At 36.9% G+C, this 19,125-nt stretch overlaps 1 protein-coding gene across 1 annotated transcript in view; it reads left to right on the forward strand.

Moving 5' to 3' along the window:
- POC1B (POC1 centriolar protein B) overlaps window positions 1-19,125 on the forward strand; it is a gene marked incomplete at its 3' end in the record, with an annotated part of 55,639 nt that overhangs the window by 14,013 nt on the left and 22,501 nt on the right. The window contains exons 3-8 of the mRNA XM_084255466.1: window positions 2,997-3,104; window positions 3,225-3,340; window positions 4,485-4,618; window positions 8,095-8,163; window positions 9,196-9,348; window positions 16,457-16,537. Coding sequence (XP_084111592.1) covers window positions 2,997-3,104; window positions 3,225-3,340; window positions 4,485-4,618; window positions 8,095-8,163; window positions 9,196-9,348; window positions 16,457-16,537 — 661 coding nt within the window. The remainder of the gene's footprint in view (window positions 1-2,996; window positions 3,105-3,224; window positions 3,341-4,484; window positions 4,619-8,094; window positions 8,164-9,195; window positions 9,349-16,456; window positions 16,538-19,125) is intronic.

A 19,125-nucleotide genomic window follows, 5' to 3' on the forward strand; every position in this document is an offset into this window, starting at 1 on the left:
CACTCTTGACTGATGTAATATCCATCTTGGTAACACACTCTCTGAAATTTTTAAAAGGTGGTTGGGTAGTGTTAGAGAGTTAAGAACCTGTTAATGTCTCAGTAGAGATTGTATAACTTCTCAACATTCTTATAATGAGTAACTCAGATGTCACTTGAACACTGACAAAGAAAGGTCTATCTTTTCTGATGAAAATCAGGGTAAAGAAAAGCCATTTTAATTGGTGCTAATCAACTTTTGATGTAATCTAATTTGGAAAGTGTGGAGAAGACACACTCTTCTTCACTTTCTATCCTTCCAAAGGAAAAAATTATTATACAGATAACATATGCAGGGGTTGTGATGTGTGTCCTGTCCATGAAAGGGAGACAATCTGAACCCTAAGTTTCTCTTTGGCCTTATTGTGCCTCCTTCTGGCACAAACTTCTTTCCCATCACCTCCTCCACTTTCCATTTCTTTAATGAAGGGAAATTTCTTCCAGGCTATAGCCCTTCCTGTTTAGGATGAATTTCTAGCTGGATGAGCTACCTCCTTTGTTCTCATTCACAGCTTAAAAAAAAAAAAAAGCCCTGCTTCTTCCATGGAATTTCTGGGGACACATTGGTACCTTTTTTGTTATAAAGTCTTTTCTTACTACCTAAAATTGTACACTCTTGAATGAATCCCTAATGACTATCTCCCTCATAAAATCCTCAGGGACACTGACAGCACACACAGATTTTTATTAAAGGGTACTCTAGTGGCTAGCCAGTCAGACCTAATCACATAGCCTCAGAGCATTGCCTCATGGTTCCCTCCACTTTAGAACTGTCGGTGGTTACAAAAAGCCACACAGCACTGTTTGTATACTAAATAATTTGACCAGTAGAAGAAAGTTTACTTTTTTGTCAGAGACTTGAGGAGAGTGGATGGGAGGTTTGACTGAAGAGCCACACTGCCTGGTTTACATCTTTCAGGCTGTGTGATCGTGCAATTGCTGAACTTTAAGCCTGTTTATTCATCTGGAAATTGAGGCTAGCAGTAGCACCTTTTTTGTAGGATTATTTTGGAAGCATTAAATGAGTTGCAATAGGTAGTGTTCTAGGTCATAAATACGCAACAATTGTAGGCAAAATAAAGATAATGACCAATTATGTTATAGGGTATTTTTGTACTTTGTTTTTAGTATGATCATTCCATTTTATTACTTTTTTCACCATTGTCTTCCTAAAATTAAAAATCAAGTTATCTCTTAGAGATAGTGTTATCTGAAATATTCACATTAAGTAATTGTTTAGAAAGACAGCTAATTAAAACAACACAATTTTATTCCTTGGATTAGTTGTTTACAATTATTGTGCAAAGTTTATTTTCATGCAGGTAATGAGTAAGTTTTTCTTCCCCAGCCCCATGGACAATGTAAAATAAGTTTCATCTGTTTGAAGCATTTCTGTAATACCATCCTTCATAATTGAATGTTCCTCACAGATTTTCTGGAGGAAAAGATTAATAAAATATTATGTTATTCTAAAATCAAGCTGAACTACCCAGCATGGAAGAGACTTCCTTGCAATGTTATTTTCTTGAATCTTTAAAGATTGTTTCACATAGAACTTAATTATGCATCTATGTCTTTTTTCCCCCCTTGTTAATGTGGTGAGTCCATAAATGCCAGATTCAAAGTTTCTGTCAGAAAGAATTATTTTTAAGTCAGCCTTAAAAACAGAGAGGGAAGTGTGAGAACTGAAGAAAAAAAACAAAACCCTTCAATTTATAATCTACACCCTTAATGGATGATTTCTATAGTAACCTGATTGTAGAGGTAAACTACAAATGAAATTGAGACAATATCAATCTGTGGCCTAAATCTGCTCTTTTGGGTTTTTATTATTGATAAAATGTTAATAACAAAAATACCATTCATAGGTCCCAGTAGCATGAAAATCTTTGTTTTCTTCTTGGTCTCCTGCCCCTTTATCTATTTTAAGAAGACACTTGGGGGTGGGGGAACAACCTTAGAAAGGATCATAAAGGAAGAAATAACATAAAAGCAATAGACAAGATGTCTGAGAATTTTCTCACTTGTTTTTAATGGGAGATATGGATGATAGGTGTGTCCATGAAGGAACTTAAGTTCTCTTTAAATGACTTGTCCTTGTTCAGTCCATTGGCACTCTCAGATCCTCTCAGATCTTTTCAAGTCCAGGAAGCTATAGGCCTGGGGCATTGGTTCTATTTTTTTTTTAAATGATATTTAATTTTAATCCTAAAAACACACCATACCTTTTCTTAAAACACCTTCATTACAGGACCTCCCCGGTGGTGTAGCGGGTTGACTGCAGTGCTATGAAGCTGTCCACAGCTTCTGCAGTGTGGATTAGAGCCCGGCCAGCCAGCAAGATACCCACATGGTGTGGCAGACCTCTCCTGTCTCGCCCACTGCTTCCCTCAGCAGTGTATTTAGTCAGTCTGCCTGTTCTGCTCCCCACTCTGTCTCTCGTGAATCCTCTCACCCTCCCATGCCTCTGGCATGTACCCCAGCTCTTATATAAAAATAAATAAATCTTTTTAAAAAATTATTAAAAAAAGCCACCTTCATTAAAGGGTTGGTTCCAGGATGAGTAGTAAGGGTCATACAGATTAACATTGGCAAAAAAAAGACATATATAAAGGAAAAAAAGAGTACTTTAAAGAAAACACAAGGTACTTGACTTGGAATGAATGCAGAGTTGAATCAAAGACCTAGAACACATGCCATAAAACTAAATTATTTTAAAAAAAGGAAAAAAGAAACTTGGTTAGTCCATATGATGTATTTTGTTGGATTTTTCTACGGTCTGTCAGTGTCGTTTGTAATGCTTGTTTTCATTGGAAGGAGGATGGAAGGAGAATGTGGTTTTGCTTCATTTGATGGTAATGGTGGCGTCTGGTATTTAGTATGTTCAGCCTGACTTGCATGCTGGTGGTGCTGATGGCAGCTGCTCACAAAACCAATCTTCTTTCTTGTTCTTTTCAGATTTTCACCTGATGGAAGACTAATTGTATCTTGTAGTGAGGATAAAACTATTAAAATTTGGGATACCACCAATAAACAGTGTGTTAATAACTTCTCAGATTCTGTAGGGTAAGCCTTTCTATTTGTGCATTTATATGGGTTGGTATACTGAGACAATTATTAAATTTCAAATAAACGAAATGGAGTGAAGAAATCTACATATTAGACTACCTTCCTCTTTTTTCTTAGGTTTGCAAATTTTGTGGATTTTAACCCCAATGGTACATGCATAGCTTCAGCAGGCTCTGATCATACTGTGAAAATCTGGGATATAAGATTGAACAAATTACTCCAGCATTATCAAGGTAACACTTTCTGTAACAACAACAAAAAATGAGTTGTTGGATCGGTCTTCCGGGAATCTCTTAAACTGACAGACTATCCTTCTCAGTGGTGTTTAGTCTTTATAATGAGAGGCCTGGACTTATTATCGCTTCTCCCTCCCTGCCTTTGAACTGACGAGAGAGCAGCTGGTACCCACCTCCCCAACAGGTTCACACTGGTTTTATATTAAATCCCTTTCATAACATTTACCATATAGAAGGTAATGTACTAAATTCTCATAACAGCCTTAACCCCTGTTTTAAAGATTAGGAAATTAAAGAAGGTAAAATAATTGCTAAAATAATTGATAGAACTGACTTGATTGGCATTTCTGTTTTTAAAGTACATCAAAGAACAAACTTTGTTGTGTGATACTGCCTCCTATTGGAAGGATGGTGTCCACAATTTTTTTTTTTTTTAAGATTTATTTATTTATGCATATAAGAAATGGAGTGTAAGCCAGAGGTGGGGGTGATGAGAGGATTCACCAGAGAGAGTGGGGAGCAGAACAGGCAGACTGACTGAAATACACTGCTGAGGGGACCAGCAGGCAAGGCAGGAGAGGTCTGCTGTGCCATGTGGGTTGCTCCCTGGCCGGCAGGGAATTGAACTCATGCTGCAGTGGCTGGCGATAGCTTGATAGTGTTGTCTTTAACCCTTGTGCCACCAGGGAGGCCCCGTCCAGAAATTTTAATTCTCAAAACAATCTAGCAAGACTATATGTCTCCAGATAAATCTCCACACTTTACCTCTTAGTACCAAGCCACTACCTGGTTATTAAATTTAATTTAAGGGTAGGTTGTGTTATCTCATGTGAGCTGGTAGTGGTAACTGTTGGTTATATTGGTGATGTATCTGAAGATTTTATAGTTTTGTGGTTAACAAGGTCACCTTTCCCTGACATACTCTCATTTTTAAAGCTATTCTGTTTTATTAGCTGGGAGCTTAAGCTGTATGATAGTAACTACCGATGTTAGAGAGCTATATGGAATTTTGGTGTGTTGTAGAGACATTATCTCAAGTTCATTCTTGTTTTCAACCTAATATAGCTAACAGGGAAAACTGGGCATGTTTAGAATTAAGAATTGCCTTCTGAATTTTTTGCTTTTATTTCCTACAAATCAGTTCACAGCGGTGGAGTTAATTGTGTATCATTCCATCCTTCGGGTAACTATCTCATCACTGCTTCTTCAGATGGTACTCTTAAGATTCTGGATCTCTTAGAAGGAAGGCTCATATATACACTTCAAGGACACACGGTATTAACACTAATGTTTTTACTTTTTAAGTAGTATATATTGTAAAGTTTTAATTCATTTTCTTACACATTTTCATTGTTTTCTCAAGTAGAGCACACATTGCTTTCAAAAAATATTTTTGCTCCTAAGGCTATGTTTTTATCCCCCTGAAACAACTCATTTATTGTTACTCTTGTCAAAATCAGTGCATATCTTTCAGTGGCCATTAAATCAGTCCTCCACTGCTGTCCCAATCAGTACGTAGTATAGGTTTGACCAGTTAAATGAGGATGAGTCACTTTTACCCCTGTTGCTTTCTCCTCATGTGGACACTCTCTCACTCACTAGCTCTCACACCCTCTCGACTCTCTTGCTTCATGTACTAATTCGGTGAATTTAACAGAGCTATTTGACAAGTAGAACCCGATCCTTCTGTGTTTTGTTTTGGAAGTGAGTCTGTCCTCAATGTTTCTCTCTAATATTTCTTGTGGGAGGCCTTGTCCAGTCTTGCCTGTCACTGCCCTTGTCCAATCTTGCCTGTGACTGGGTAGACAAATCTAACTCGTTCTGGAATTCAATTCTAGACAGTCCATTTGCTCACATATAAAGCCACATGTTCTATTTATGGGCTTTACCAGTAAGAATGAAAGCCTCAGTGCTATATTCTTTTGTCTTATTACTCAGTTTGGCTTATAACCCTTTGTGGAAGAGAGACATGATTTATTGAGCTTGTTCATAGACACTTACAACACAACATGCATATATACATATAATGTGATCAAGAAAAAACTTTTTAAAAATAATTCTTACTACTTTTATTCTTAGGTATTTATTTACAAGTTTAGTGATCACAAATCATGGGTACTTAAGAGATGATAGATTCAATTCAATAAATATTTATTGAAGCCTAACCAAGTAATTTTAGACAGGTTACCTATTTAAACATGAAATGCTTTGTAAGTGTATAAGCTATTCCTTCTTTCTGGGTAAATATCGAAACTTTTCCTAATATTTTAAATGTACCCTCTTAAAAAAAGATGTTATTTACTTTTAATAAAGTATAATCAAGTTATGTCCAGAAATAGAATAGGTTTTGTGGTCTAGAGGAGAAGGAGTTCTCTCTACCTTCATAGATCCTGCCTGGCTTCCTGCTTTGCTTTATTATTTGTTTTGCAGCTGAATTAAAATTAAGCAGAAATAGACACTAACCCACTCATATATATGGGTACCCATGGAGTTATACTGAATAAACAGCCAATAACAGTGACTGAGGATTTAAAAGATCCATGGAAGAAGTACAGAATAATAGAAAAGAGAAGATACTAACTTTTATAATATATTTTATAATAATTTCTCTTTTCTGTGCACCAAGATTAGAGTGTTTCATAGTCTGGATGTGATGGCGTTTATGAAGTTATAATAAACCTCAGTCAGTGGGATGTTCTACTTAAAAAATGCAAGTTGTTGGGCCTCCCTGGTGGCGCAAGGGGTTAAGCACTGCACCATGAAGCAATCCAAAGCCTCTTAGCATGAGTTCAATCCCCGGGCGGCCAGGGAGCAACCCACATGGCACAGCAGACCTCTCCTATCTCGCCCGCTGCTCCCCTCAGCAGTGTATTTCACTCTGCCTGTTCTGCTCCCCACTCTGTCTCTGGTGAATCCTCTCATCCCCCACATCTCTGGCCTGTACCCCAGCTCTTATACACATAAATAAATAAATCTTTTTTAAAAATGCAAGATGTTTCCCCCCCAAGTTTTCTTGTATAGATGGACATATATTAAAAAAACATAAAGTAGGGCCTCCCCGGTGGCGCAGCAGTTGAGCGCTGGGTTGCGAAACTGCGCGCGGCCTCTGCGGCGCCGGTTCGATCCCCGGCTGCTCCCCGGCCACCAGAGGAGGGTCCCACATGGCGTGCAGACCTCTCCTGCCGCCCGCTGCTCCCCTCAGCAGTGTACTTCGGTCCTTCTGCCTGCTCTGCTCCCTGCTCTGGCTCTGGTGAATTCTCTCACCCTCCCGCGCTTCTGACTGTACCCAGTGCATGTATAAACAAAACAAACAAACAAACCAGCAAACAAATAAATAAAGCATGCCTCTATAAAAAAAAAAAAAAAAAAAAAAGATGAAAGTTAAAAAAAAATAAAAAAACAAAGTATGTGTGTATATATATATATATATATATTTTTTTTTTAGATTTATTTATTTTTATAGAACAGCTGGGGTATAGGCCAGAGGCACGGGAGGGTGAGAGGATTCACCAGAGACAGAGCAGGGAGCAGAACAGGCAGACTGAAGAAATAAACTGCTGAGGGGAGCAGCGGGCACGACAGAAGAGGTCTGCAGCACCATGTGGGATTCTGGCTGTCGGGCCAGCCAGGATCAAACCCGCACTGCAGAGGCTGCAGACAGCTTCACAGCACGGTGTTCAATCCACTATGCCACCGGGGAGTCCCTATATCTATCTATCTTTTTAAAGATTACTCCTTTATTGTAAGATTTTTATTTTATTTTTATGTAGAAGAACTGGGGTGTAGGCCAGAGGTATGGGGGTAAAAGGATTCACCAGAGGACAGAGTGGTGAGCAGGGCAGGCAGACCTACTGAGATACACTGCTGAGGGGAGCATCAGGTGAGACAGGAGAGGTCTGCTGCGCCTTGTGGGTCAGCTCCCTGGCAGGGGATGAACTCAGGTGTCTTTGCAGTGGGAGGGCTGTCACAGGTGGTAGCTCTGAGACTTAACCTCTAGGCCACCAGGGAGGCCCAAGTACAAATATTTTGGGATAACAAATAATTACTCTTGTCTGGACTGTAAAGTTGACCTTGAGGCTATGCCTCTTGAGACTGTGCTGGGGTAGTCTGGGCCAATGCCACAGCCATTGCTCAATTTGAAGTTGTCTTTACCTTTCACCCAGATCATTGCAGCAACTTCCTCACTAGCTTCCACTCATTCTTACTCTAATTCATCATTCTCACAATGGTAATATCAGTTCTCATCCATCACAGCTCTTCTTCTTTGTTCTGCTCTTCAAACTTTTAGTGACTCTGCTGCCTACAATGAGAACTCAATGAAACTGGTATAGTCAAGAAATGGCCTTGTTCATACTGTATATTCCCATAACCTACAGAGGCATCAGTCATTTTCTGATGCCATCAGTGAGTTGCTAAATAAAGAAACTACCGCCAAAAAATCAAAAAATCTTAGCAGACATTCTTACCATACATGTGCAAACTTTTCTTTAAGAAAAATAGTGTATTTTATTATTTTTATTCATATTTATTCATCATTTAATATCATGTATATATGTTTAATATAACTAGATTAATTCTTTGATTACCTTGAATGCTAATTGATAGCAACTGGCTCCATGCTATCAGATTTATTGCTTACATAGTCTACATCAATTAGGAATATTAATTAAATGAATTCAGCAAATACTCATAGTCCTCTTGGCCATGAGAAAGTGTCACCAAATACCTCTTTTATCTCCTTTTATTTCTAGGGCCCTGTTTTCACTGTTTCATTTTCAAAAGGGGGAGAGCTATTTTCATCAGGAGGTGCTGACGCACAGGTTTGTAAATCATTCAGCTTCCTGTTGATTTGGTTAAGGTAAAGGAATCCAATACCTCAGCTAAGATTTCTACAGGCAACTATGTATATATGCAAGATGTTTATGTGTGTTCGCTTTAATCCAGTGCCAGTAAGTCTGTTATCTCAGAGCTGAAGTAGTGCCACTTCAGATCATTTTTGGAACACAAATAGCAGTTATTTTACTTTGCTCATATTTGCACTTAATTATACATGTGACTGGCACTCAGTACCCAATATTCCTATGGCACTTTCACTTAAATTATTGCCCAATCTTTTATCTGTATATCCTGGTTTTCTTTTAATGGTAAGCTTCTTCAGTATGATAAATAGAAATTGCTTGTGTAGCTAATCTGCATTGATTTAAAATAACAAATGTTATTCATAACCAGATATGTTGAATAAGGTGAATGATCAAGACAAAAATATGTTTGGGGGCTTTATAAAAAAATGAATTTTAGGGCCTCCCCGGTGGCGCAGCGGTTGAGCGCTGGGTTGCGAGACTGCGCGCGGCCTCTGCGGCGCCGGTTCGATCCCCGGCTGCTCCCCGGCCACCAGAGGAGGGTCCCACCTGGCGTGCAGACCTCTCCTGCCGCCCGCTGCTCCCCTCAGCAGTGTACTTCGGTCCTTCTGCCTGCTCTGCTCCCCGCTCTGGCTCTGGTGAATTCTCTCACCCTCCCGCGCTTCTGACTGTACCCAGTGCTTGTATAAACAAAACAAACAAACAAACCAGCAAACAAATAAATAAAGCATGCCTCTATAAAAAAAAAAAAATGAATTTTAATGTAATAAGTTATTTTCTTGACATGTATTTTAAATTAGACATGAACACAATTTGAAATATTTAGTTTCTCCCTGCAACCTTGAAAGTACTGAGAAGTGGTAATGTTGTGGACATACATGTCTAGCCTTCTTGCCTTTGTGAGGGACAATTCTGTATATTTGTTTTTTAAAATATCAATTCTGTGGTTTGTACATGCATGTCAATGACTGTTAACATGGTTAATTTTTATAGGTCTTACTATGGAAGACTAACTTTGATGAGTTGAATTATAAGGATATTGCTAAAAGAAATCTCAAAAGATTACATTTTGATGCACCACCACATCTTCATGATATCTACCCAAGAACACCACATTTCCATGATGGAAAGATGGATACTGTTGAAGTGAGTGCCTTGTACATAAGTATATATGTGTTTTGAGGTCTTAAGACTCACTACTGTGTAGCATTTTAGAATTTTATATACTGTTCACCCTGTGGTTCCACACCCTTTCCCAAGATCTCCATGTCCACCACCCAACCAGCTGTTTTTTTTCGTTTTGGTTTTCTTACTCTTGGTTTTTTCTGTTACCTCTGGCATTTCTGTTAGTTTCATGGATGTGTGTGTGTGTGTGTGTGTGTGTGTGTGTGTGAGAGAGAGAGAGAGAGAGAGAGAGAGAGAAAGAGAGAGAGAGAGAGTTTTTAAGTTTTTAAAACTTAAGTTTTACAAGTTTCATAATTTTGTTTAATCAAGCCATAGTTAAGGCTTTTTGTCCTAGTTTTTTGTGGTTGTGTTTCTTTTCAGTTCTTTGCTGTAATGTTTGTCCTTTCCAGCTTCCATCTCTCTTTCTGGTTCTAAATAAACTATTTACTGTTGTCCTTTATTCCTTCTTAGGTTACTTACTCTATTGTCTTTTTATTTTTTTACTTCTTTGAAAGGATGCGGTGTAATTTGTTTGTGGTTCATATTTTTTGTGTCCATTTTTATAATTACAGGTATATTTGTTGATGCCATGTGATCACAAATATTCACATAAAATATATATATGAAGTATATTTTAATTTAATTTGAGTTTCCTTTGCTTGTTTTACCCAAGTTGGTTTTATTAACTCTTGGGTATTTTTATTCTCACACCTATTCTACCATATCGAGCATTCCAGGCTGGCTTTCATCAGCAGCACTGCTGCTATCCTGGGGTCCACTTAGCCCAGAGAGGTGGGTGGTAGAGGTGGAGTCTGAGTCCAGTCTCCTGGATACCCCCCTGCCTCAGTGTTAGAGACTTAAGCTATTTGCTGTGATTTACTGTCAACCACAGGCCATTAAAGGAGGCTGAACTTTCTTGAAAATGTCAACAAGTTGTCTGAGTAGTTCTGTTCTGACAGTGCAGTCAGAAAACAGTAAAACCAGCTGGGTTGCTCTGTAAGAGCAGGTCAAGATGACCCAGAGCATTCAAAGCCACACTCAACACTTAAAAAAAAAATATATTGAAAGCTGACTTTTTACATGAAATTAGATTTCAGTTACATTGTTCAGGATGTTGAGCATGTGGCTAAATTATGTTTGTGACCTTAAGAAACTCAGCTTCTGCTTACCCAGTTTAAATTAGTCTGTAAGCATTCATAGTTGCCTCAATTAAATACAAGACATGACGTATTTGTAAAACACCTTCAGATCCTATCATAGAGTACCAGAGAAATGATAGGATTCTGCATATGAACATTTTTCTTAAAAATCTTTTATAATGAAGCAAGGTTGTAAAATTTTCTGCACATAGAACAGCTTTAATATTACAAATAAATAATGGTTAAATGCTAAATTGATTTTTTTAAAATTTCACATTAATATCAATGCATTTATCTTAGAACCAAAAGATTACTCATTTAAGAATATCACTTCCCTGGTGTTGCCAGGGGTTAAGACGCAACCTAAGAAGCTATCCATGGCCACTGCAGCACGAGTTCGATCCCTGGCCAGGGAACAACCCACATAGTGCAGCAGACCTCTCCTGACTCGCCCTCTGCTCCCCTTAGCAGTGTATTTCAGTAGATCTGCCTGTTCTGTTCCCCATTGTCTCTAGTAAATCCTCTCACCCCCACACCTCTGGCCTGTACCCCAGTTCTTGTATGCATAAATAAAATAAATCTTTAAAATAAATAAATAAATAAAAATATCATTTAGAATTTGTTCTCTGTTCATTTCTGATTATTAAATTTTACTTTGAAATATTAAATTAGGTGGGCTTTTTTTTTTTCAAAGCTTTGTGCAAGGTCAGCTTTATATATGTTACTTTGGAATTACTTGAAAACTAAAAAAACTTTGAGGTCAGAATTCATGATAAAATGATTAAAAAAAGAGGTATTACTAAGAGATGTAGAATAAATGGCATCTAAATGATCTAATTTCCTTAATGTTCTCTCTCTCTCTTTTTTTTAAAGATTTATTTATTTATGCATACAAGAACTGGGGTACAAGCCAGAGGTATAGGGGGCGAGAGGATTCACCAGAGACACAGCAGGGAACAGAACAGTTGGATTGACTGAAATATACTGCTGAGGGGAGCAGCAGGCGAGACAGGAGGGGTCTTCTATGCCATGTGGGTAGCTCCCTGTCTGGGGATTGAACTCGTGCTGCAGTGGCTGCATATCGCTTCATAGGCTGTGTCTTAACCCCTTGCACCACCAGGGAGGCCCCCTAATGTTCTCTTTTTTTTGCAGTAGCTATGAGCATTTCATTTCTGAGTTTGAAGTAATATAGTATTTCTATGATTTGTATTATATTGTGTTTCTGTGAGACTGATTTGAATTGCATAATCTCAATCTTGAAATTGACTTTTTGCTAAAACCACCTTTTTGCCTGCCTTAATAGCTCCATTTGTTTGAAGGTGGGATACCTTGCAGAGTCTTAGATGTTGGGTACCTGCTGACTATATATAAATTACTAGTTCCTACATGGATAGAATGATAGCAAGATTGCTTTTAGAATAAATGAAAGAAGGGGTGAAGCACAAACTCCTTACACTAGATGTGTGAAACAGACCCTTCCTATGTCCGTTCTACTGACCTAACTGCAGACCCTTGGTGGAGCTAGTTATATTAACTGTATCTTCTTCAGATTGTCATCAGTTAAATAGTACTGTCCTGTCCCCAAACTAAACCAGACTTTCCCTTGAAGAGAATGTGTGTGCACGACACTTCTCCTGAACAGTTCTTCACTCTCTTTCATATTTTGATGGGAGACAATAGAGCTGTTCTAAGGATGGTGATAGATCTTGGTGACAAGATCTTGGTAACAAGTTATCCCAGGAGAATTACAGAATATTGTGGGATGGGATTATGGCTAGTTAGGTACAGCAAATTTAGTAATAAAATAATTGTTCTGTTGTTTAATTTTATATGGTCATTTGAGATTGCAGTTTATCAATTGCATAAGAAATTTTGTATGATATTTAGCAAAAAGGAAAACTCCTCTAGTTTAACCAAATAATTACATATAATATTTTGTGGTAGTCTGGCCACAATTCTTTGTTGAAAACCACAAGTGATCAATTTAAGTCCTTAAGTCTTCAGTTGGGTTTTTATCTCAATCTCAATAAGCGTTATTATTTACAATAAAAAAGTCTACTTTTCCACAAATTTTGTAATCTAGTTCTAGCAGTGGTATATGTCTATATTGTTTTGGTCCTCAATACATATTATTTAAAGATTATATGGTAATAGTAGTAATATCTAATACATATACCTTATATACTTTATATACTTTAAATTATTAAATCCTCCTTAAAACTCTAGGGTGATACCATTTTTTAATCCCATGAGAAACTGAAGCACATGTGAGCTGAATCTTTAAGCGAGTAAGTGACAGCACTAGAATTTCAAGCCAGGCACTCTGGTTCCAGTCTATACTTTTAACTATTTTGCTATAATGCTTCAATATAATCAAAACTAAATTTCATCCTATTAACAGATAATAATTATCTAGGTGCTAGACATTGTACCTGCTTTACAATATACAACAGTGAACAAGATGAGCATACTCTTTAGCCCTCAGTATTTGCTAGTAACAGTTTTTATTTTATTTTTTACATCACTGTTCATTTTTAAACAATATTTGCTTCCCCCACCCCCTCAGGTGTAGTCCTCATAGAGTTTCCTTCACCAATGCACCTGTGCACCATCACCTCAGTCCCCTGTGCTCCTCCCTCCCTCCCTCTGATCCCTCTCCCTCCTCCTCCCCAGCAGGGTGTCTCTGATTTATAATTGTCTGTTTTTGCTTTGTTGTGCTTTGTACTGTTATTATTCTTTTTACACTGATGTCTTATTTGGTTCCCCTATATTCCTGCTAGAAGTGAAACCATGTGATATTTTTCTTTTTCCTTCTGCCTTATTTCACTGAGCATAATTCCTTCTCGCTCCATCCTCAGTATAATGGATATGCAGAACCTCAGAGGGGGATGGTAGCTGGGAGCTGGTATGGACTAACTTCTCTCCGAGGCACAAATCCCTCAATTATGCGTCCTGGTTCTGTGATGGACAACTTAGCCTCTCATAGAGCAGTCTACTTCATTTCAAGGCAACCATGGTTACTAAAGGGCTCTTCCCTTTAATAAGATGGGGAACTGGAAGGTACTGTTTGTATTCCTAGAAGTTAGCTAGGAAAGCACTTAACTCAGCATGTTAACTCCCTCAGTATATCTGCATTATGGAAAAGACTGTAAAACTTTTACTTTGTAAGACTTTTCCACCCCTTTGAATGTCTGTGGCAGATACATATGCCATGTTGCAGTAAAATACTGTTAGTTACACCAAGAGTTGGCCAATTTGTAGAATTGTAGAATTCAAGGGTTTTTCTATGACATGTGATTTAGATTTTTCAGTAATTCCAATTTCAGATGATAAATGTGGATTGTGTTTTTCCTACGTAAACAATCTCACATCTACACTAGGTGGCAGTAGACAAGCAAGAATAAAATGTCTGCAAGAAAACTCTTTGGACAGCTAGCCTAAGATTGAAAGGAAAGTGAGATACCCTCTGGTTTCTTATCTTTGCTTTTGCTCTGTACTCAGAGCTGATTGGAAGAGTCTTCGTTCTGCTCCTTGGAATGACCGGAAACAAAGGTGCTGGCAAACTGAGCAGATAGTGCTTTGTCCTCACCTGGTACAATTCTAATCCCTTCTTCGCTGTAGCACAAGAATTACTTGGCATGTATTTGGCATGTATATACCTCCTCCTCGTATACATTTTGTGTTAATTATATTCTTAATATTTATGTTAATATTTCTAAGTTATATCCATCAAACATGATAAGAGCTTTGAAAATCATCCCAATGCTTTTACCATGGGTTTAGGGCTTATCACCACAGCCCCAAACTATTGTAGCCATGTCCTCACTGCTAAACCTGCATTATTCTTGATCCCCTAGATGTGTCTGTCAGATTAGTTTTTCTGAAGCACGTTTTGGCCTCCAGTTTTTCTATGCCTTCGCATGTTCCTTCATCCTTCAGAATTTGACCCTTGCCAACCTCTCTTATTGCTACTGTTTGTGAAAGTATCATGTCAGCTTTCTGCCTTTCCGAGTGAGAGATAGAGCTCAGGAATGCTCTCTAGCACATCTCTCTCTGTTTATGTTTTCTAAGCCCTCCCCACTTTTTTTTTTTTTTTTAAAGATCCATCTTAAGTTCTTCTTTCTCCATAAGAAGCCTCTCTCCACTGTGTTGCTTAGTCTACAGTCTGGAGTTTTTCTCTACATCTATTGTTGGTATTGTTCATCTGATACAAGGTTCTCTTATCTTTGTTGCACTTTATTTATGTCTTTTTATTCATAATGTTTAATAAATATTGGGCAATGTGGTTTTTATTTATTTATTTTTTTTTGGTATTTTCAAATTCTGAAATAACCTTCTGGAGAGGTTCTAGTTAATCTCCATTCTGATTAATTATTCCCTTTGTTTTTCTTTCTAATTTTTCTATATACACTTAAATCTGTAATTAGACATTTAGTCATGGATGTCTTTGAACTTGATATAGGGGAATTAAAGAATATATTTTCCTATAACTTACTTTTTCATTTAATATTTAAATCCTGTGATTCATATGTATGGACTCTGACTTCAGCATTCATATGCAATTGCTCAGAGTTGTATTTCATTCATTTTCAATTCCATTGACTTTATCACAGCAGCTTTTACCATAGTTGTAATAACCATGTATCTATTCTACTATTGGTAAACATTTGGGGGATTTCTGGGTGTATATGTGTGTGGGTGGGTGTTACAACAATGCTGCTATAAATGTCAGCATTATGGAGCTTCCTAGTTTTGCAATCTAACATATTAAGTGATATTTTGCTTTAATTGTGTCTTTTCTAATCTCTTCACATGTTATGTGCTAGGTTTTCTCTTTTATAATACTGTTCTTGGAATTGCTGTCCCTTCACTTTGATTTGTAGATTTTTCTAATGTATTTTGCATATTTGTCCTTTCTTAGTTTTAAAAATCATGACACCTCCTGTTCCATGATTTAATTGCTAATTTATTGGTAACCATTGGTTAAACAGAAATCTTTAATTTTGGTATAATCAGATGCATCAATTTTTTTTTGCCTAATGATTTTTCTCATAGTTTTTGTTTAAGATGCTCTTTCAACCTTATATCACAAAGATATTAACTTTATAGTTTTAACATGAGCATTTAGGTTTCTAATTTATCTGCTTTCATTTTCGTGCATGAGATCCATATAATGAACCAGTTCTCTCTTAGATAAATCATCTTTCTCTATTGATTTATGTACCTTGTCTTTCATATTTATGTTCCATACGTAATAGGACTCTACTAATGACTTCTTTATTGTGCACGTTTCTACTTATGTCTTCTTTAGTGTCTTTACATGAATTTTATTCTTTTTTCCCCCATAATGTATCTTTGTATGTTTATTCTAATGTATTTTATTTTTTATGGCATTGTAAGTGATGTCTTTCTAAAATTACCATTTGCTGTGTACTGAAGTGCAGAAATGCAATTGATTTTGTATATTGATTTTGGATATGGTAAATTCTCTTACTAGTTCTAATGATTTGGCAGTAGATTCTTTGGGTTTTTTCATAGGTAATTATATATGAATAGAAATTTTACTTCTGTTATAATTGTTACAGCTTAATACCTTTTATTCCCTTTTCTTAATGAACTGGCTAGTATTTTTTCTGTATCTTCTGAGGAGGGTCATTTTATTTTTAGAAAGTCTCTTTCTAGATGAATCACTTTGATTTTATAATATAAAAACAGATTTTTTTTCTGGGATAAATTTAGCTTGGTCATGATGATTTTTTATGCATTGATAGACTAATAATTGTTCCAATTTTTTGCATCCTTGTTAATATATGTACCAATATATCTCCTGCCACCAATATATTTTAATTTTAGAATATATAGGAAGCGCCCTCTAGGTTATACAAATAGCATTCAGGGTTTTTTTTCTAATAAAAAAATCTAATATTTACTTTTTAAATATATATGCACAGATTAATCCCAAACTTGAAGTGATTGATTTGCAGACCGCCTCTCCCCCAGTCGTGGACATCTTTTCTTTTGATTCTGGATTGGTAAGTTTTCCTTGACATTTAAGTGGCGTTTAACTAGTTGGCACAAACCATTTTCCTTAAAAAGTACATGAAAGTGGAAATAAAAAGTGAGCTAAATAGCCTAACATTTTAGCGTGGAGTAAGCGTAGTACAAAGAAGTCATTTTTACAGCACTTCTAAATAGCCACATGGGGGAGCAGCATCACTTCCAGAAAAGCCTTCTACCCGAGCAACCCTGAGCTCCCTCTAATCCATAGTCACTGTCTCATCTCCTATGAAGGTGCCACCCAGGTGGCATTTCACTTGCTGTCCTGGAACACATTTCCTTCTTTGTAAATTACCTTTCAGAATATTAAACACACTTCCAGTTTTCTCTTTAGAAGCTGTTAGAAAAATTTCCCTTTGTTAATCCAGATGCATTATATAGAAATTAAAGAAATATTTTTAATACTTGGAATTTGGTTTAGGTACTAATTTTGTTTACATTACGTGCATGTATTTATTTACTCACTGTATCCAAAATCTTCAAAGATTGAGGGTTTCAGCCTTTCACATTGAGTGTTTGTCTTTTCAAGGCAGATCATTGCTGCTGTCAGTGATATGAGTTGTAAGAGCGAATGTGGGGAATAATGTGGCTTTTGGTGGTAACATTTGTGATGGTATTAGTATTGCTAATATTTTGGGTAAATTACTACTGCATGGCAAGAAAAAAAACAAGCAAAAACCTTGACCCAATGACTTTACAAACTTCCCAGTAGATCTTAAGAACTATATTTATTATAGAGGAATTTTGTACAGTGCTAGGTCACCTTGAGTCTATCCTGTACCAGAAAGAACTCTAATTATTAAAGGATTTTTTTAGAGTTAATCCCAAACAGGAGACACCTACATTACTCATTAGACATTCCAATTATGAGAATTCAGCTGTCAACCAAGGGGCTGGTTGTCAAAGGGATGTCCAGGATTCATGGGTGACAAGGACTTCTAGGTAATCTGTGTCCTTTTCTCCTACAGTGTTCATGTCTATAAAATAACCCTACTCACATTTCTGCATTCATAAAGTACTTATGAAATGGAAAAAAAAAACCTATACATCTACTTCTTTTTCTTTTTTTTTTTTTTTAAAGATTATTTATGCATACAAGAACTGGGGTATAGGCCAGAAGTGTGAGGGGTGAGAGGATTCACCAGAGACAGAGGGGGGAGCAAAACAGGTAGATCTACTGAAATACTCTACAGAGGGGAGCAGCGGGCGAGTCAGGAAAGGTCTGCTGCGCCTTGTGGGTTGCTCCCTGGCTGGGGATCGAACTTGTGCTGCATTGGCTGCGGACGGCTTCATAGGTTGTGTCTTAACCCCTTGCACCACCAGGGAGGCCCCTGTACATCTATTTATTGCCACAGTCCTTGACTTATAATAGGTGCTTAATATATTTATCTTCAATAAATTGTTCATAAGACATGCTGTTGAAACCTATAAATTTGAGCATTTTGGATTTTCGCTCCTGTAGCGAGAGGAAAAAAAATATAGGTGGTTTTTTGAGATGTTTTGCCTTCTTATAGACTAAAGTTGGGTGTTTGTGGCTTGGAAGATACATAGATTATCAAAGATCTGTCGTCCACACTTTGAGACTCACTTTCTGTGTCCTTTAAGCTTTGCAAAGACTGACAGCGGGAGGGATCTACATGTTCTTGACAGATAATGTGCAATGTAGGTGGGCTTAATTGCCAGCCAGCAAGTGATAGCATGGAGTCTGGCCTTCAGTGGTAACCCAAGGATGCTAAAGTCAACTGCTCCTTTGTGATATAGGACCCTAATTTAAAAATAAAGCATATGTGTGACTTCGAGAGTTCAGTTCTATATAGTAAATACTTAAAAAGTTTGTAGTTGTCCGTCAAAACAGAATAATAAGACTGAAAAGTACGGTTGGTATCTACATAAAGGGAAAATGTTAGGATGAATTATATGAAATTGCCATTTTGTAGGCAAAACAATCTAATATCACTGATTTCCGATGGTTCAACCCAATATATATGCATTAAAAGGAAGCTTTACTGTTACTTTGAGTTACATGCTTGATGCTACTTAAAAATAAAACAAACAAGAAAACAAAAATTTCTTTGCTATAAATTGACTTGGGATTAGGCTCATGAAGTACCTTGTATGTAGATTCTTTTATAATCTAGAAATTGCTGCTTGCCTCCAGGCAACATTTAAAGACTCCTGCTTTTATTTTACTAGTTCACTGAAGTACTAGTAATTTCAGCTCACTAGTACTAAGGACATCAACACCCATAAAGCATTTAAATTTTTATAAAGAATATCTCTAAGGAACTTATAAATTTTCAACATCTTTAGACTCATGGGTTGATAATTGGTTATCAATAGTTTATCAATAAAAAATCACTTTGAGTAGTTTGCCTTCCCGTTAATCTACTAGTAATTCTTTTTTTTTTTTATCTACTAGTAATTATTAATCTGTAGCGTCCTCTATATATTGACTGTTCTTTTTTTGCTTCTGCATATGAGATCAGATATACTTGTAAAGGAGACGTGTTTCTAGTCTGGCATGAACTACAACTACATTAAATATTTGTGGTATGAACGCTGG

Source organism: Talpa europaea, assembly GCF_964194135.1.
Source record: "Talpa europaea genome assembly, chromosome: 15".
In the NCBI taxonomy this organism is placed as follows: domain Eukaryota; kingdom Metazoa; phylum Chordata; class Mammalia; order Eulipotyphla; family Talpidae; genus Talpa; species Talpa europaea.